A 16,788-nucleotide genomic window follows, 5' to 3' on the forward strand; every position below is an offset into this window, starting at 1 on the left:
CATTTGCTTTCTACAGTTTACAGTGAAGGGACAGCACTGCTGTGTTTTTCAATTCTAGTGAATGATAGAAAATATTGGGATTCTTCTTTGGCTTTTGCCAAATTAATGTTTAGGTAGATACATACTCAGCCTTCATAAAACTTGCCTACCATACATGGAAAAATAGGCTCATTCTGGCTTCATATTTCCTTGCCCCCTCCTCCCCAGAATGAAAGCCATTTGTAGTAAGTTCCCTCCGATTCCTTTTAGGTTAGGATTTTAAACAAGAAGATGGATTTTAGCGAGGTTCAGTCCAGATGTGGTTCCAAGGATAACATCAAACATTCTGCAGGGGGAGGAAATGTAAGTAGAAGCTGCTACTTGGAGGTGTCCTTGACTGTGAGTGAACCTCCTGAAGAGCTAGCCCTCTGTTGCCTTTCCTGCCTTGCTCCTTCCCAAGCACTTTTCCCCCTTCTTACTACTGTTTAATGTGTCAGCCTGGTTCTAGTGGCACGTCAATCCTGTCTGTTGAGTAATGGGCTTCCTATCCTTCCCTTATGAGTCTTCCAGCAAATTAAACTGCATAAGGTATACCTCTGAAACTAGGAGGACAGCAAGGCCATTTACTGTACCATTTTGATTCATTGGTCTTTGCCTGATGCTCTCTCTCTTCCTGCTCCAGTGAAAATACAGTATCAGCTAGCTGAGCCACATGTACCAACTGTTCTGTTGAAATGGTGACAGTCCAGCACAGGAGACAGAAGCTAATATTCTCAGAAATAGTCAAAGCAGTCACCTCCGTTATTTACTTGGAATATTGCAGAAGTGATCAAGTAAATTCTACATATAATTCAAAATAAAAGAATTTAAATCCCAATGTAAACTGCCCCTTAGGAGTTCCCCTTCCTCTCCTTCACTAGAATAAAAGTGATATGGTCAGATGGGAAAGTATAAATCCAAAGGCCAGACATTAAATATCTCCAGTTCACCATTGAAAGAGTCTACACTCAAAGAGCAAGGAGGGTTCTTCCTAGGGGTGGGAAGAAACATCAATCCCATCTCTTCTATATATTTCAGCGTACAGATTTCCTCCTGGTTGAATTTCCCCCAAGCAAATGACAGGTGATCAGAGCCAGATGTCTGCTTTTGTCCTAGCTATGGGTCATTCACCACTCAAATGAGCATAAGGAGAGGGGAGGGAAGCAATCAAATGACATCCCTGCTCTAGCAGCTGGTTCCTGGAACGATCACATTTTGGAGAAAAATTACTGTGAGGTCAATACATTGCTCAGTGTTGAGCTTAATGAAAAGGGTTGGATGGGTTAAATGCTGGATGCCAGATACTAATACTCATGGCTCCTTCTCCTTTTACTCCCTTGGACTCTAATAAGGACACAAAGCTTGGTCCTGGGATTATATGGTCAATTTAAATGCTGCATACTGTTATAACAGAGTTAAAGGAAGACGAGATGAACTCAATCAACTGTACCTATCCTTCACTGAAAGCGCAACAGATGAAAATGCCTAAGCAGCAAGGTTTACATTGAGAGTCTGAATGCCCTGAAAATAGGTGGAAAAACTTCCACCCTCCAAGGATTGGAGGGAAATGCTCAAAAAAAACAAAGGAAAAAGAACATGCTATCACATGATGCTTTAGGGAAGGTCCTCTGACCAAGGTGTGATCACTTATTAATATTTTAGAAAAGCCTGTTCGTTATACTGTGCTTATATCTGAGATCTGCTGGTCATAATTGACACTTTTTAATCTTCAAAGCATTTTCTGGTATTAACCAATTCATCTTCTTCTGCTTTCTCTGGGTTTTTGTTTATAAGAGGTTTTAACATGGTGATACCTAATGCTCAGATTGAATGAAAGCTTTTATTAATCCATTTATTTCCATTCCTTGTGGTATGGCCTGTTCCTACTAATAAAATCTTCTGTTTCAGGACTTTTACACTTGGATTCTTCCTTTCTATCCAAATGTGTTCAGACTTTTGTATGTGTGTGTATGTGTGAGTGTGTGCACACGTGTGTGCTTTCTATGAAGTCTGTATGGGCTTGAACATCACTCTATGTATATATTAAACCATCTAAAATACATCTTATGTGATTTATGCAGATACAAATTGTTACCAAGAAGATTGACTTAAGCCATGTGACTTCTAAATGCGGTTCCCTGAAGAACATCCGCCATAGGCCAGGTAACAATAAAAATTGTTTAAGAATGGAAATAAATATTTCAGAAGGATCATGATCACCTCTTTTTGTCCTTCTGGATTCCATTCCTTAAGTTTCTAACAAATGTGTTTGTGGAATTCCTGCAACTATAAGTTACATGCAAATTAACTACATTAAAGACATAGCTCCCTAACTTATCGTTCAGACTAAAAATTCAGAGAAGGGGAAAGACACTAGAGACTAAATATTAAACTGTATAGCATACAAATAATGTCAATAGCTTCCTTTGAGGGGTATTTTAATGGTGTTAGACCATATCTGAGTGAAAAAAGGTAAATAGACTTTGGTGACTTTTTAAAAATTCCTTACACAACTATGACCATAGAGACTGTAATAACCACAAATGTAGAGCTGTAAGGGGACTTCTAGCCTAAAATCTTCAATTTATGGAATTAAAAAAAAAGTCAAGGCCAGTAAAGTTAAGAGACATGCCATTCTGCGATTTGGCTTTGTCAGATTTGATTTGCCAGATATTAAATGTCTAATTTTTTTTTAAGTATTGCTATTTATTCTTTCCCAAAGGTAAAAACCAAAGCAAATTCATCTTTGTATATAAAATTCTTTCTATCTCATATAGGTGGTGGTCGTGTGAAAATTGAAAGTGTGAAGCTGGATTTCAAAGAGAAGGCACAAGCTAAAGTGGGGTCACTCGACAATGCCCACCACATACCTGGAGGTGGTAATGTCAAGGTATGGAACCTGGCCTAAGTAGCCACAAATGAAAGAGCTGGGGTGGTAAGGAATGGGGACGTCTCAGTATGTATAGGTCATCTGAAAATCAATCCTTAGACTAGGGAGCCCCTATTGCAATTTGTGAAGACTAAGTCAATAATAAATGTTGTTTGTCCCGAACAGATTGACAGCCAAAAATTGAACTTCAGAGAACATGCTAAGGCTCGGGTAGACCATGGTGCTGAGATCATTACACAATCTCCGGGCAGATCCAGCGTGGCTTCCCCCAGGAGACTCAGCAATGTCTCCTCTTCTGGAAGCATCAACCTGCTAGAGTCTCCCCAGCTTGCCACTTTGGCTGAAGATGTCACTGCTGCCCTTGCTAAGCAGGGCTTGTGAATCTGTCTCATTTAACACTGAATGAAGTAATGCTGTCTAGTCATGAGCTCTTGGCAGGAGCGGGCTCAGAGCAGGTGTTATATTCAATCCTTACAAATTCTAAAATAATCTTGTCCCGAGATTGTGGTAACCATTACGATAAAAATAATCCCCCAAATTTAAGTATGTGCAGAAATTGACCTGATTTTCATTTGCAGCAGGAAGACTCATTGGCTTTATATGAGTACAATCACAATATATTCCATTGGATGATTCTTGTTGCTCTGGTCTGTCTTGCATGGAGTACTATGATAAAAATGCATTTTTACCTTTCATGTGCCTGAAGGCCATCCACTATTTTCTGAAGAGCCTCGTTAATATCCAAGCTGCTCATTTCACTGGTCTGTCTATGGGCAACAAAGATTGTCCTTTTGTAACTTATTACAGGTTAAATTAAAATGAGTCTGATTACAAGATGAGAAGAACATATTAAAAAAAAACAAGTTTAAAAAGTGTTATTTTGTATAAATGGGAAGAAAGATTCAGTTAAGTTATTAACATTTGGGGCCTGGATAATTAAATCAGTGTATAGGTGATTCTGATAAATTATTTAACTAATTAAAAAAAAAGTAGTTGAAAAACAGTTGAACTGTATTTTTGAGGAAGTGATGTACAAGAGCAGCTTTTACACATGGAGCACTTCCACAACTATGGACTTGTGTCTGATTAGGATGTCAGTTAATTGGCTAGATTTGTGTCCACACTACAAGTTTCACATCCTTTCCATCTGTTTGATACAGTATTATAGATATACATATATATATATACATATATATATTTCTCTGTGGCCATTTGTGATACTCCCTCATATACTTGAATATTATACTTCTTTATTATTCACAGTATCTGTGTCTCTTGCACCCTTTGGTGTTGAAATTTTAGGTATGTGAAAGTAGATGTTAGCAGGGTTTTTTCCCTATTAAAAAAAAACAAAACATTTAAAAAGAGAAAAACTTTTAGCATGAAGTTGCTTTCTGTAACAACTCAAAGCTGTGCCCCTGTTATAGTGCCAGATACAAGTCTCTTCTGTAATGCTAGAATTTTTAATTTTCCTTTTCTGTTTCTCTTCACCAACATAGAGTTTGCTGGGGAGGTCTGGTGTAAAAGGATCTGAAAAACTATTGGTTTGAGATTCTGGAATTTTTTTACTTAAGAAGTAATTTGGGTTTTACTCCTATAATTATGAGATGATGGATCTTTTATTTATTTACTTTTTTCTTTTGCTAAAGTTGAATCCAAAAGAGTGAATTTGAGAAAATATCATTCCTCTCCTCAGGATGACATCTCCTTGTTAAATTAGCTAGGCTATCAGAGGAAGCCATCCATTGAAATAAAATATTGATCTACATACCAAAAAAGCAAGAATGCTTTCAGTTAGAAGAATACTTTATTTAAGTGTGCATAGAAACAAAATGTGGAGATATAGTGTCTGATTTGACGGATTTACTTTTTAGGACTCTGCTATAACACTGCATCAACTAACAACAAACAAAAAACCCCATTACATTTTAGTATAGTTTCTCAGGGGAGAGGGCTATTCTGGTATCATATACAGTAATCTTGCCGAGAAATCATGAAACAATTCATTCAAATCACACAGATTGTTGATTTTAAACTCATCGACAAACATTTTTCATGATCCATTTCTGAGAAGTCCCTAAATAGGGACAGAGGATGATATGTTTTATGGAAGCTCTTTGCTAATTTAAGTGTTCTTACGATTCCTCATTTTAGTGACTGAGCTAAAACGGTGTTGAAGTCAGAGAGGGGTAGTTTATTGTTTCTTTGGAGCTAATTCAGTTTAAAATTTGAGGATGATAGTAGAAAGAAGAGAGGAGGGGGGTGGGCTTCAGCAACATTTTAGTGTATATCATCTAACAAAGATACAAAGGGTGAAGAGACAGGGAACTGTGGGGGTAGTATAATGACCCATCTGACAGTGTCACTTACATGAATTCCCCAAGGGAAAAACCCTAGGAAACACAAAAAATCCATCACTTCATTAGTTTTCAACCACGAGCTTTTTATACACCACCCCCAATCCTGTCTAGCCCTGTCTATCAGTCAGTTGTTTGATGCAAATGTTGTGAATTTAGAAATTAAGTGGGACAATGGGTTTCTAATTTCTGCCTTGTAATTGCTGAGTAGAGTTTGCTTAAATTAACCCTGGCATTTACACAGAAATCTTTCCTGGTGTAGTGCATCAAAGTCCTTTATGTTGCACGAACAGGAAGACTAGTAGTGTGGAACACATTACTCAGACCCAGTACCACCAAGAAGTGCAAAATAACTTGGCAGGATTTTTCTTAAGCTTTTTGATATTGTTAGCTAGCAACTAAGGTACTGTGGCACATCCATTCAACTGAAATTAAACACCAGCTGGTCAGTACAGCATTTAACCTGTGACTCAAGTATTTTTTTAGATCTGCTTTTAAATTACAAACACACACCAAAAACAAATGAAAAGAACAATTCATGATGATGAAGTTTAGTTACTTGTGTATAAAGTTCAGAGTTAGGTTAGTGGAAGGCATTTGAGTCTTTAGATTTTTCTTGTCCAGTCCTAGCAATGTTTTTAGACTAATTAAGTTGCTTTACTCAGAAAGAATCGTGATCCTTTCTAAAATCAGCAAAAAGAAACAGATTTTGCTGACTCGAGGGATATACACAGGTTAAGTTACAGGGCTCTTAAAGCCCTTGAAAAAAACCTAAGCCTTGTCTTCACTCTCAAGAACACAACTCACATAAGCTTTGCAAACACAATACTAACAAGGAAGACAATGCATCTGGCGGTCTAGAACTCAGAGCCCTAAAAGCTTCAGATTCTAGATCCTCTCTTTCGAGCTTTATTCTGGCTTTGGCTGCTAAGAATCAGCCTCTGCCTAAGTAATCCAGATTCATGAAGAGTTATAAGGCCAACGTTCACAAAAGAACCAACTCTCTCTGGAATCACCTGCAACTGAGAAACATTTAAATTACAATGATCCAGATTCATGAAGAGTTTTAAAGGCCATGTTCACTTGAACCAACTCTCTCTGGATTCACCTGCTGTGTTAGCAGGATGATGGGCTCCAGTCCCATCCACAAGCAAAAGCCCTGTGTAGCACTAGGTAGCAAGGACCCGAAAAGGACTGGACACAGAAAATTGATGGAAGTTGGGAAAATGCAAAGGCAATTGGCCTACAAAACCTATGGTAGACTTTACGTTTTTTCTTACTATGTACAACAGGAAATGGTATATTAGCCACCAAATAATCTTACATTAGTATTAATGTAGTGATATTCCTCATAATTGATTCTAACACAACTGGAAATATAAATATTTTTTCTTTCATGCCAGAAGAAAGAGGAAAGGGAATCATTTAGCCTTTAAGTGGCAGAAAACAAAAATTTGCTACTTGGAAGTAAATTCATAATATCTGGGGACAGATTCCATATATTCCTTCAAAAATATGGATATTTCAGCTTAATTCCATATTTGTGTTTATAATTATAACAGATAGGATTCTAGCCTAGATGAATAAGCTGGAGCAATTCCCTCTACAACAGTTGCCTATTTGCAGACTCAGAAAAAGTTAATCATAACAATTCACTTCAACTTTAGCAAAGAGGAAAAAAAATAAGCAAAAAATGTACACCCAGTGTGCCAGGATTCCAAGTGTTAAAACACACCTTACAAATCTATGGGGTTTTTTTTTCTGAGAATTCTAGAGCCTGTTACCATAGAGAGGCATTTCTTCAGTGGCTGGTGGTAGTTAGTTCATGTTTTTCAATCAGATTTGCAATTGTATTTGTTGCTGAATAGTGATTGTTTTGCAAAATAAAATTGCTTGTCATCTAACTACTTATCTCATGTGACTACTTCTTCCACCAACCTGTGTGTGTGTGTGTGTGTGTGTGTGTGTGTGTGTACTTATATTTGTGTGATTTTCATTTTACCTTTGTTTAAAGGGCGCGTGTCTTTGTCCCTAATTTCTGTCCTTTCCTCTTCCCCTACCAGAGGTAGAGTCTGTAAAACTCCCCAGTGTATCTGAACCACATTAAAATATAATCGGGAAATGTTTAATTAACTAAATTAAAATATAATACAACATATTGTCAATTTATGGTTTTCCAAGATCCCATGCTGCCCACAGGAACACATTCCTATTGGAGTTTGACACCATTGCCTTGGACCACACCCAAGCTCCTCTGGACCTCCATAAATAAAAAAGTCCCAACAAGCCACCACTATCCTAGCCCTCCAACTCCTGCTGACTTGGAGTCCTAACAGTCTATAGGACTGTCACTGCTGGGCAAATGTCCTGGCCTTCCCACACACACACACACATCCTATTGCAACTTGTCCTTCAATGCCTCATCTCCCCTGGGTCAAGTCTTCACTAACAAGCTACACTCTCTAAAAAAAGGGATAAAGGGAAACAAACTAGATAACTAATACATTATCACTGTGGCTTCTGGAGCCCCAGCACTTGCTGTACAATATTTTCACTAATTCTGTGGCTTGGTAGAAATTTCAAAAGACCATAGATTTACAGTTGGGAGGAAACTTAGGGGGTTGATCCCAACTCTACATTTTGTGTCCATGAAGAAATGAACACAGAGCCCATTTCAGCATTTCCCAGAGTCCCTGAGATGGTGTGTTTAATTAAGATGTGTGAATAGTTTTGGGGAGGAGTGTAGTTTCCAGAACATCAAATTTCACCTTGTAGGCTGCAATCTACTGCTACTGTCGAGATCAGGGAACCATAATGTTGAGGTTTGGGGTGCTTGGGACCCCAAAATACCAACACCCTGGGTCCTGCTCGAATGAACTTGACCCAAGCCTTCTTTCAGCCAAAGAGTGAAGCAAAAGACTCCTCCCACAGCCTGCCTTTATAGAGGGATCAAAATCCCAGCCATCTCTTCATTTGCCACCAGCTGTTTTGCTTGGCTTTGATTCTGCTATCACCATCAGGTTCTAGCACCAGTATCTCCTGCCCCCTTTGCAGGTTTCTTTTACTGCAAGTTCCTTAAAGGCAAGGACTAGAGAGCTTTCTTTTTAAAAAATTTGTATCCCCAGCCCTTAGCATATTGTCTGGTACATAGTAGGTGTTTAATACACGTTTATTATATCATATAGAACTGAAAAGCATTTTATCCAACCCTCTGTCTTTAACAATATAGGAATGAAAAAAATTGCAGTACCTTTTTTTTCTTTCCTTGCTTTTTCTGCATTTGCTTCCAATATTGTTTTCCATTTGGTCAGAGATTTCACCTACTCATTATCCTCTATGAACATAGAAACAGCTTGGTTTATTACCATTTCAGCAACTACAGTGATCTACAGAAAATCCAGCCTCCACTGGAAGTCAGTTATCATCCTCACTCTCTCTCACCCCAGAAAATAAGTGGAAATTAGGGTCACCAATATACTAGCTGGGTAATTGCTGTAAAATGTGTCAGATGATGACTGTTTGTAGTCACTTGGCAGGAAATTAACAGTACTAAGAAAGAAAACATTGAGAAAGGACTTTTTTTCGGATACTAGGATACTAAAGATTTTGTATTGCCAGTACCTAGCAGTATTTTTATTTTTTAGGGAAAGGAGAGCAGAGTGAGGTCTGCATTTGGTCATTTTATTGATGGAGAGAAGTATTCATAAGAAAACTTCCTCCACTGACCTGTTCTACAATGTTTAATCTTAGAGACTGACTCTGACATGGTAGATGACTTGACTTGTTCAAGGCCATTCACACTATATCTAATTGCAAGATAATTCTCCTCTGGACTCCAAGTCCAACTCTGTACTATGGTGATGTCTCATATTTACATATACTAAGTGTTTAAGCAATTCTCATAGTATTAAGTTAACGAAAAGAACGTTATTTAAAGTTCTAAGATGGTAACAATAGTAATAATAATTTGGCAGCTAGATGTCTGTGATGGCAATCAAATTAGAATGTTTTGCTGCTTTTGTTTTGCTAAAAGTGCCTCTGATTGAATAATGTAATTAAAGAAAATCTTTCCCACTCATTGATGGGCCTGCTCATTGTGGGTAGCTTGATTAAAGGAGTTGTTTTATAGGAGGGTTCCAAGTACCTTTTGGGGTTTTTTTTGTTTTTTTTTTTTATTGAGGCACTGGGTCAGAAGGTTATGTACTCTGGCTTTAAAAAGTACATAAATACTCTGAAGGTGAGGTTTTATTTTGGGGCTTAGTTTTTGTAAGAAGTTTTGAGTGCCAGATGAGGGCTCTGGGAAGCCACTTTAAGGAGCCCTCCCCCCAGTTTTGAAAACCCAGATGTCACTGCTTCCCTCTCTGGTAACTATGGTCAGGCAGTTGGACTGTCTGTTGAATTCAGGCAGAGGAAGCCATGTCTGTTGATTTTTGATTACTTTGGGGCTTACTGACTGGAAGTGTTTGCTTGGCCAGACGCAGACTCTGGGAAACCACTTTAAGGAACACCTCCCCCCAGCTTTGAAAACCCAGATGTCAATGCTTCCCTCTCTGGTGACTATGGTCAGACAGTTGGGGTTCAGCTGTCTGTTGAAGTCAGGCAGAGGAAGCCATTTCTGTTCATCTTTGATTTCTCTGTATTTTCTTTGAAGTTCAGGGTACTGATTTCCCTGAACTAGGTGAATGATATGTGTGCTTGGTTAAAGGAAAGATACATGTGCTTGATTAAACTAATTGTTAACCCCTCAAAAGTTGCCTTTCCTTCTATGAATGCAGATCTAAGAACCTGTGATAGCAGGCCCCTGTGTGTGTTGGAGTGCTTACTGATACAATGTCTCAGTGGATAGAGTGCTGGGTCTAGAGTCAAGAAGACTTGAATTCAAATGCAGTCTCAAACACTTACTAGTGGAATGACCCTAAGCAAGTTACATGCCTCAGTTTCCTCAATTGTAAAATGGGAATAATAACAGTACCTCCTCACATTATTGTTGTGAGGATCAAATGTGAAAATATTTTAAAGCACTTAGCACAGTGCCTGGCACACAGTAGGCGTTATATTAATACTTATTCCCTTTTCTCTTCCCCAAAAGATCTAGGGTCAAATCAGGTTTCTGCCCCTTATTGATTGCTTGTGTGAAAATGGGTAAATCACTTCCCCCTCCTTATTCCCATTTCCTCTTATATAAACTGAGGAGGTTGATTTAGACGGTGATCTCTAATGTCATTTCCAGATTAAAAATCCTGTGATCTTAAGTTATAGGGGCTGCATTTCCTCTTCTTCTGTAGTCATTGGAATGACTTGAGTAAGACTACTCAGCCAAATCAGACTCCCTGTAGTAGTATCACTAGTTCTGAAATGGCCACCTACAATTACTTCACAACTCTCACTTATAGTTTGGCGGAAAAGCTAATTTGGTCTCTCAACTCTTGAAACTGCTTTCATTTAAAACAGGGAATATTTTTCATTGTATTCAATGTCAAAAAAGGCATTTTTCTTAGATTTAGTAGCCCACTCAGTTTCAACTTCATAGGGCAGCTGAGGGTTTATTTTTATTTTATTAACATATCTCAAAAGTTACTTAACTGCTAAGTCTCCATTCTAGTTTTCTCCACATTTGGGAATCAGCATAGAAAGTAATTGTGAAAAAACAGTTTCTCAGCTTCTTTTCCAGTCCTATATTTAATTACATATATTATACCTTAAACTAGTCCAATCCACACCTGGACAAAAATCCCCTTCTGCAACATTTCCACCAATGTCATCCTACTTTTGCTTGATGACACCATTGAAGGAACGTACTATCTCCTGTGGTAGCCCATTAAACTTTGGGGTTGTAATTGTTAAGGAAGCGTTTCCTAACATCAAGACATTTACCTCTTTGCAACTTTCAATCATATTTCTATCATTTGAACCCCAGCAAAACATAACTACCGCTCCACTATATTTTGTCGTGTCCCTTTCTATTACAAACACCCCACCATCACTACAAACTGAACATGTCCCAAATAAAATTTATCTTTCCCCACATAAATTAGCTTCCTTCTCAATCAAATCACAGAATCTATAAATTGGAATGACCTCCGAATCTATCTCATCCATGAACAAGAATGCCACGTCCAACATTCCCAAGAGTTAGTCTATCCAGACCACCAATTCAAAGACTTCAAAGAGAGAAGAACCAGAGCTGTCCTGGTAAATAGTTAACAATTGGCTCTTTCAAAAAAATGAACCCATGACACACTTTTAAATTTCACTCACATTGTTAACATTTTCTTCATTACTGCCTTATATCTAGACAATCCACAAAACGATAAATCATGCCCAGATTTGTAGCATTTGTTGATTTATAGGGTTATAAATGTTTACTCTGAAAATTTAACAACTGACCCTCTCCAGCAATTTGAGCTGGCTCCAGCAAAGTCCTAAGAGGAGACCACTAACTCAAAGTGTGGAATACTCCACTTTGGATGGCTTTGTTAGGAAGTGTTTTCTTTCATCAAGCCTAAATTTCCCTATTCACTACATCCTTCCTGTTCCTCCGACTTCTGTACCTCCCTCCACAAAACAAAATAAATCGAATCCCTTTTCTGTTAAATTTTCTTCTTTTTTTGTTTTGCCTTATTTATACTTTTCTGTGTATGTAAGCCTTGATAGTTACACCACAAATACTGATTAACATTGGATAGCTCCTTCAGGATCAGTGTAACTTACTGTGGAAGAAGGAGAGAACAGCTCAGGAAAATGAGAGAACAACCTGTTGATGGTGATCTGCTGGATTTTCACATGGGAATTATATTCAGGCCTTGCTTTTTAATTTGTTTCAATCCTGTTTTGATCTTGGTAGAGTGGATCAGTACACTGGGCTTGGAATCAGGAAGACTTATCTTTATGAGTTTAAATTTGGCCTCAGACACCTACTAGCTGTGCAACCCTGGGCAAATCACTTAACCCTGTCTGCCTCAGTTCCTGATCTGTAAAATGAGCTGAAAAAGAAAATGGCAAACCACTCTAGTAACTCTGCCAAGAGCCTAAATGGGGTCATGGAGAGTCAAACACAACTGAAACAAATGAACACACACAAAGATTGGATCTAGAATTGTCTTATTCATAAAATATGGTTTCATATAGTCTAAGGAGTATGAAATTTGAGGCTTATGGTTAACTAAGTAGAGGATTCCTTTTCAATGGAAGAAAACAATGGGATCTTCAAGAAAGCCTTCGTCTACTTGTTTTTTCCTGTCTGGTTGAACTTTACTTTTTCCAATAGGTAGTACATCTTCATACACTTCTGTTTGTAAATTGCATAGTGATTACATCAAACTCCTACAATCTCTTAGATTATATCAATAACCACCAAAAACAGTTCCTGGAAAGTAGAACATACCAATTATGGAAATGCCCCTTGAGAAATACTGATGTCACACTTTCCCTATCCCTGTTTTCTGATATCTCCTAACTCCCAGATTTTCCTTCCAATTTTTTAAAAGATTTTATCATAGTCTTCATCTCCACCCAATACCTATTATCATCCTTGGGTATATCAATGTTCAAGCCAGCAACCTCACCACACAATTCTTCAGTGTTCTTAGTTCCTTTCCTACCCCATTTTAGCCATACGCAGAACTAGTCAAACCTTGGATCTCACAGAATTTCAAAGTGAATTGAATTTCTACTCTAATTACAACCTACCACTCTTCCACCTCTTCCAAACTCTATCTCCCTAAATTTATTCTATTAATTTATAACGACTTTGATCCACCCAGATCCTTACAATTTATTCTCTTTTATTGTTTCACTTGTCCATCCTCAAACTCAAGACTTCAGTAGCTATTATCCTGAAGTTATTATGATTACTGACTTCTTTTAATCCCCCTACATATGCATTCAAATTTTTCTAATCCTAAAAATGCCTTCCCTGGACCATTCTAATTAATCCCAATAATAGATTTTCTTATTTTGACTACTAACCTCCTAGATTATCTCACTCTGAGTACCTGACTAGGCCAAGGTCTCCCAGTGCATCCTGGGCCTCCTCCAGTCATCCTGATGAATATCTGGTCACTGGATCCAGATGACTCTGGAGGAGAAGTGAGGCTGGTGACCTGCACAGCCCTCCCTCACTCAGAACAAAGTCAAGTGCAAGTCATGTCATCACTTTTTGATGTCATGGTCTTCTTTGAAAATGAAAGACAAACACAGACCTGTGAGTACACTGAGCTGCCTGATTGGGGACCCAGCCAGCTGGGTTACTCAGCTTATCTACTTCCTTCTGCCTGCCCCCCCTTCCTTCTCCTCTCCAAAGGAAGGTAAATTTGGATGGTCAGAGGATGTCCAGTTAACTTGGGGTTTACCGGCCAGATTCCCTCACTCCTTCTCTTTCTTCCTTCCTTCCTTCTTTCCTTCCTTCTACCCAGTGCACTTTAAAACCCATACATTGTACAACAATAGGTCCCTGCCCAAACTCTACTTAATGCCTCTTCTAGGGACCTTCTTGGTTTCAGAGTGATTATCAATAGTAACTGTTGCTCTTTCCCTCCCAGCTAGATTTACTTATCTTTTTCTTTTGCTCATTAAAAGGGCCATTCCCTATTTACTTCTTAAAAAGAGGTCTATTCACTGAATGGGCATTACCTCACTCTAAGTGAGCACCTGAATAGACCAAGGTCTCCCAGTGCATGCTGGGCCTCCTCCAGTCATCCTGATGAATATCTGGTCACTGGATCCAGATGACTCTGGAGGAGAAGTGAGGCTGGTGACCTGCACAGCCCTCCCTCACTCAAAACAAAGTCAAGTGCAGGTCATGTGATCATTTCTCTGATTTATGGCCTTCTTTGAAAACGAAGGACAAACACAGACAGATTAACCTCTTGGAAAAAATTACCTACAACTAATGCCTTCACTGTCTTAACCTGATTCTCCCCTCAAGCCTTGGCAATCTGGTTTCCATTCCTCCTACTCCACTGAAATGATGCTCTCAATGGCCTAATTATCAAATCAAATGTCTGGTTTTTTGTCCTCATTCTTTTTTAACTTCCTTATAGCATTTGGCATATGCTCCCTTTAGATACTCTTTCAAAACTTAGATTCATAGACATCACCATCTCATTAATCTGTCTCTTTAACTGCTCTCCTTCATCGGTTCCTTTGTCAAAGATCTATCCTTGATTATTCTCTCTCCTCTCCTATCCTCCCCTCTTCGCTCATTCCTTCCCCTACCCTTCCTCACCCTTCTCAATTTTCTCCCTTCATAAGCTTACTTCCACAGCTTCTACTATCATCTATTTACATATCACCATCAAATCCATAGCTCTAGTCCTCGCTTCCTCTGAGCATCAGACTTATATGTCCAGTTTCCCACTGGATGGGCCACCAGCATCTCAAACTAAAATATTTAAAATGTAGCAACAATATTGTGTGGCAGGCATTGAAAAAATAATAGCCCTTTTATAGTATTTTAAGGCTTATAAAGAGATGTGTCCTCTCATTTTATTCTCTCATTAACCTTGTGAGGTAGGTGCTATTATTATCTCCATTATACAGATGAGAAAATTGAGTTTGAGAAAAGTTGAACCATTTGCCTAAGGTCACACATCTAGGAAGTAGATGGCACAGGATTTGAACTCAATTTCAAACTCAATTGAAGTCTTCCTGACTCTAAGTCCAGCACTCTATCAACTACACCACCTACCTGCCTCAAAACTGCTCTTCCTTCTTTTGACTTGACTTCTGACACAGACTTTCTGTCTGTGGCACCACCATTCCCTGAGGTTCTTATGTCTATAACCTTGAGGTAGAAAGAAAAGCAGCATCGTATGGTAAAATGATCACTAGACCTGCACTCAGCAATGACTTGGGTTTGAATCCTACCTCTGAAACTTACTAGCTGTGTGACCTTAGACAAGTGACTTAACCTCTTGGAGGTCAAATGAGGATGAAAGTCCTTGCATTGTATTCTCACAGGATTTGGCATAAGCATAGTGAAATCCTTAAGGTGCTATATGTCTTTATTATTATCTTTGATTCTTCCTTCTTCCTCACCTTTCTTTCATATGTAATTACAAAGTCATATCAAATTTTTCAAACTTTTATTTATTTTATCTTTAATTTATGGAATAAAAAAACATTTCTGTAATAAAAAAGATGATTACACATGAAACTGCAAATCTATTACATACAACTTGCTAGTCCTTTTAAATATAATAAAGGTATCATGTAAATTTTTTTTATTTTTTCTTCCCTCCTTCCTAGAGATGGCTACACACACACACATACACACACACACACACACACACACACACTCATGCATACATATCATATCATATTATATCAATTTTACCTCAACGTCTTACCACCATGTCCTCCTCATTTCTTTATTCACACTGCCCTTGTATATGCCTGCACTATAACCTGTTTGAATTATTTTGGTAACCTCTTAATAGGTCTTCCTCCTTGTACTCACTAGCCCACCTCCCATTTGTGTGGGGAGGGGACAAGACGGTATTTTTCTAACCACAGGGTGGGATCAGCAGCGTGTTGAGATGCCTTCAATGATGATGAAAGCATCAAGGTCATCAAGGTCAGCTATCACATCAATAGTACTTTTTAACTTGAAAAGACTACAAGTCATGACCAAAGTGGAGGAAGAGTTGGTGTGTAATTTTTTATTCACAGATAATTGTATACTCAATGCAGCCTCTGAGGTTGAGATACAACAGAGTATGGATCAATCCTCCACTTGTGCTAATTTTGGCCTGACAGTCAACACCAAGCAAACAGAGGTTGTCTACCAGCCAGCACCATACCATCTCCATGTAGAAATATTGGTCACAGGGAAGGATTGCTGGGGATAAGGTCACTTACTTTGGCAGTATACTTTCCAGATATGTCCATGTAGATGATGAGGTGGATGTACCTATTGCCAGAGCTAGCTCAGTGTTTGGGAGGCTCCAAAAAAAAGTGTAGGAGAGAAGAGGTCTGCCAAACTGAAGTCTACTGAGCCATTGTGCTTACCTCATTGTTGTATGCCTGTGAAATCTGGACAGTCTATCAGTGCCATGCCAGAAAACTGAACCACTTCCACTTGAATTGTCTTAGGAAGATTCTGAAAATTACCTGGCAAGAGTAGATACTGGACACTGAGGTCCTCTACTGAGTTGAACTGCCAAGCATTCACACACTGTATCCTGACCCCAACAACATCATTATGTCATTCATCTTCTTCCAAAACAAAGAAAAAAACAACACCTCACCTTTCAACACCTACTTCTCCTCTGCTCCTAAATGCACACATAATCCATTCTTCATACAGCTGCCAAAATAACTTTATACATAGATATTTTACAAAATTTTGAATTCCAAATTTTTTCTCTCTCCATCCCTCCCCTCTCCACTCTCCAAGACAGCAATCTGATGTAGTCTATACATGTATAATCATATTAAACATATTTCCACATTAGTCATGTTGTGAAAGAAGAATCAGAACAAAAGGAGAAAGCCATGAGAAATAAAAAATGAAATAAAAAA

The 16,788-nt window shown here is 38.4% G+C and overlaps 1 protein-coding gene across 17 annotated transcripts in view; it reads left to right on the forward strand.

The window, feature by feature from the left end:
* The window catches only part of MAP2 (microtubule associated protein 2), a 359,367-nt gene extending 352,198 nt beyond the window's left edge, over positions 1-7,169 (forward strand). For 13 of the 17 annotated variants that reach the window (XM_072617435.1, XM_072617440.1, XM_072617436.1 and 10 more), the window contains 4 exons: positions 250-342; positions 2,100-2,181; positions 2,796-2,908; positions 3,074-7,169. In XM_072617435.1, coding sequence (XP_072473536.1) covers positions 250-342; positions 2,100-2,181; positions 2,796-2,908; positions 3,074-3,289 — 504 coding nt within the window. In that variant the 3' untranslated portion in view covers positions 3,290-7,169. The remainder of the gene's footprint in view (positions 1-249; positions 343-2,099; positions 2,182-2,795; positions 2,909-3,073) is intronic. The other 4 variants (XM_072617443.1, XM_072617444.1, XM_072617449.1 and 1 more) reach the window with 1 other exon arrangement.
* Positions 7,170-16,788: the final 9,619 nt, after the last annotated feature.

This window comes from Notamacropus eugenii, chromosome 6, assembly GCF_028372415.1.
Source record: "Notamacropus eugenii isolate mMacEug1 chromosome 6, mMacEug1.pri_v2, whole genome shotgun sequence".
Taxonomy (NCBI): Eukaryota; Metazoa; Chordata; class Mammalia; order Diprotodontia; family Macropodidae; genus Notamacropus; species Notamacropus eugenii.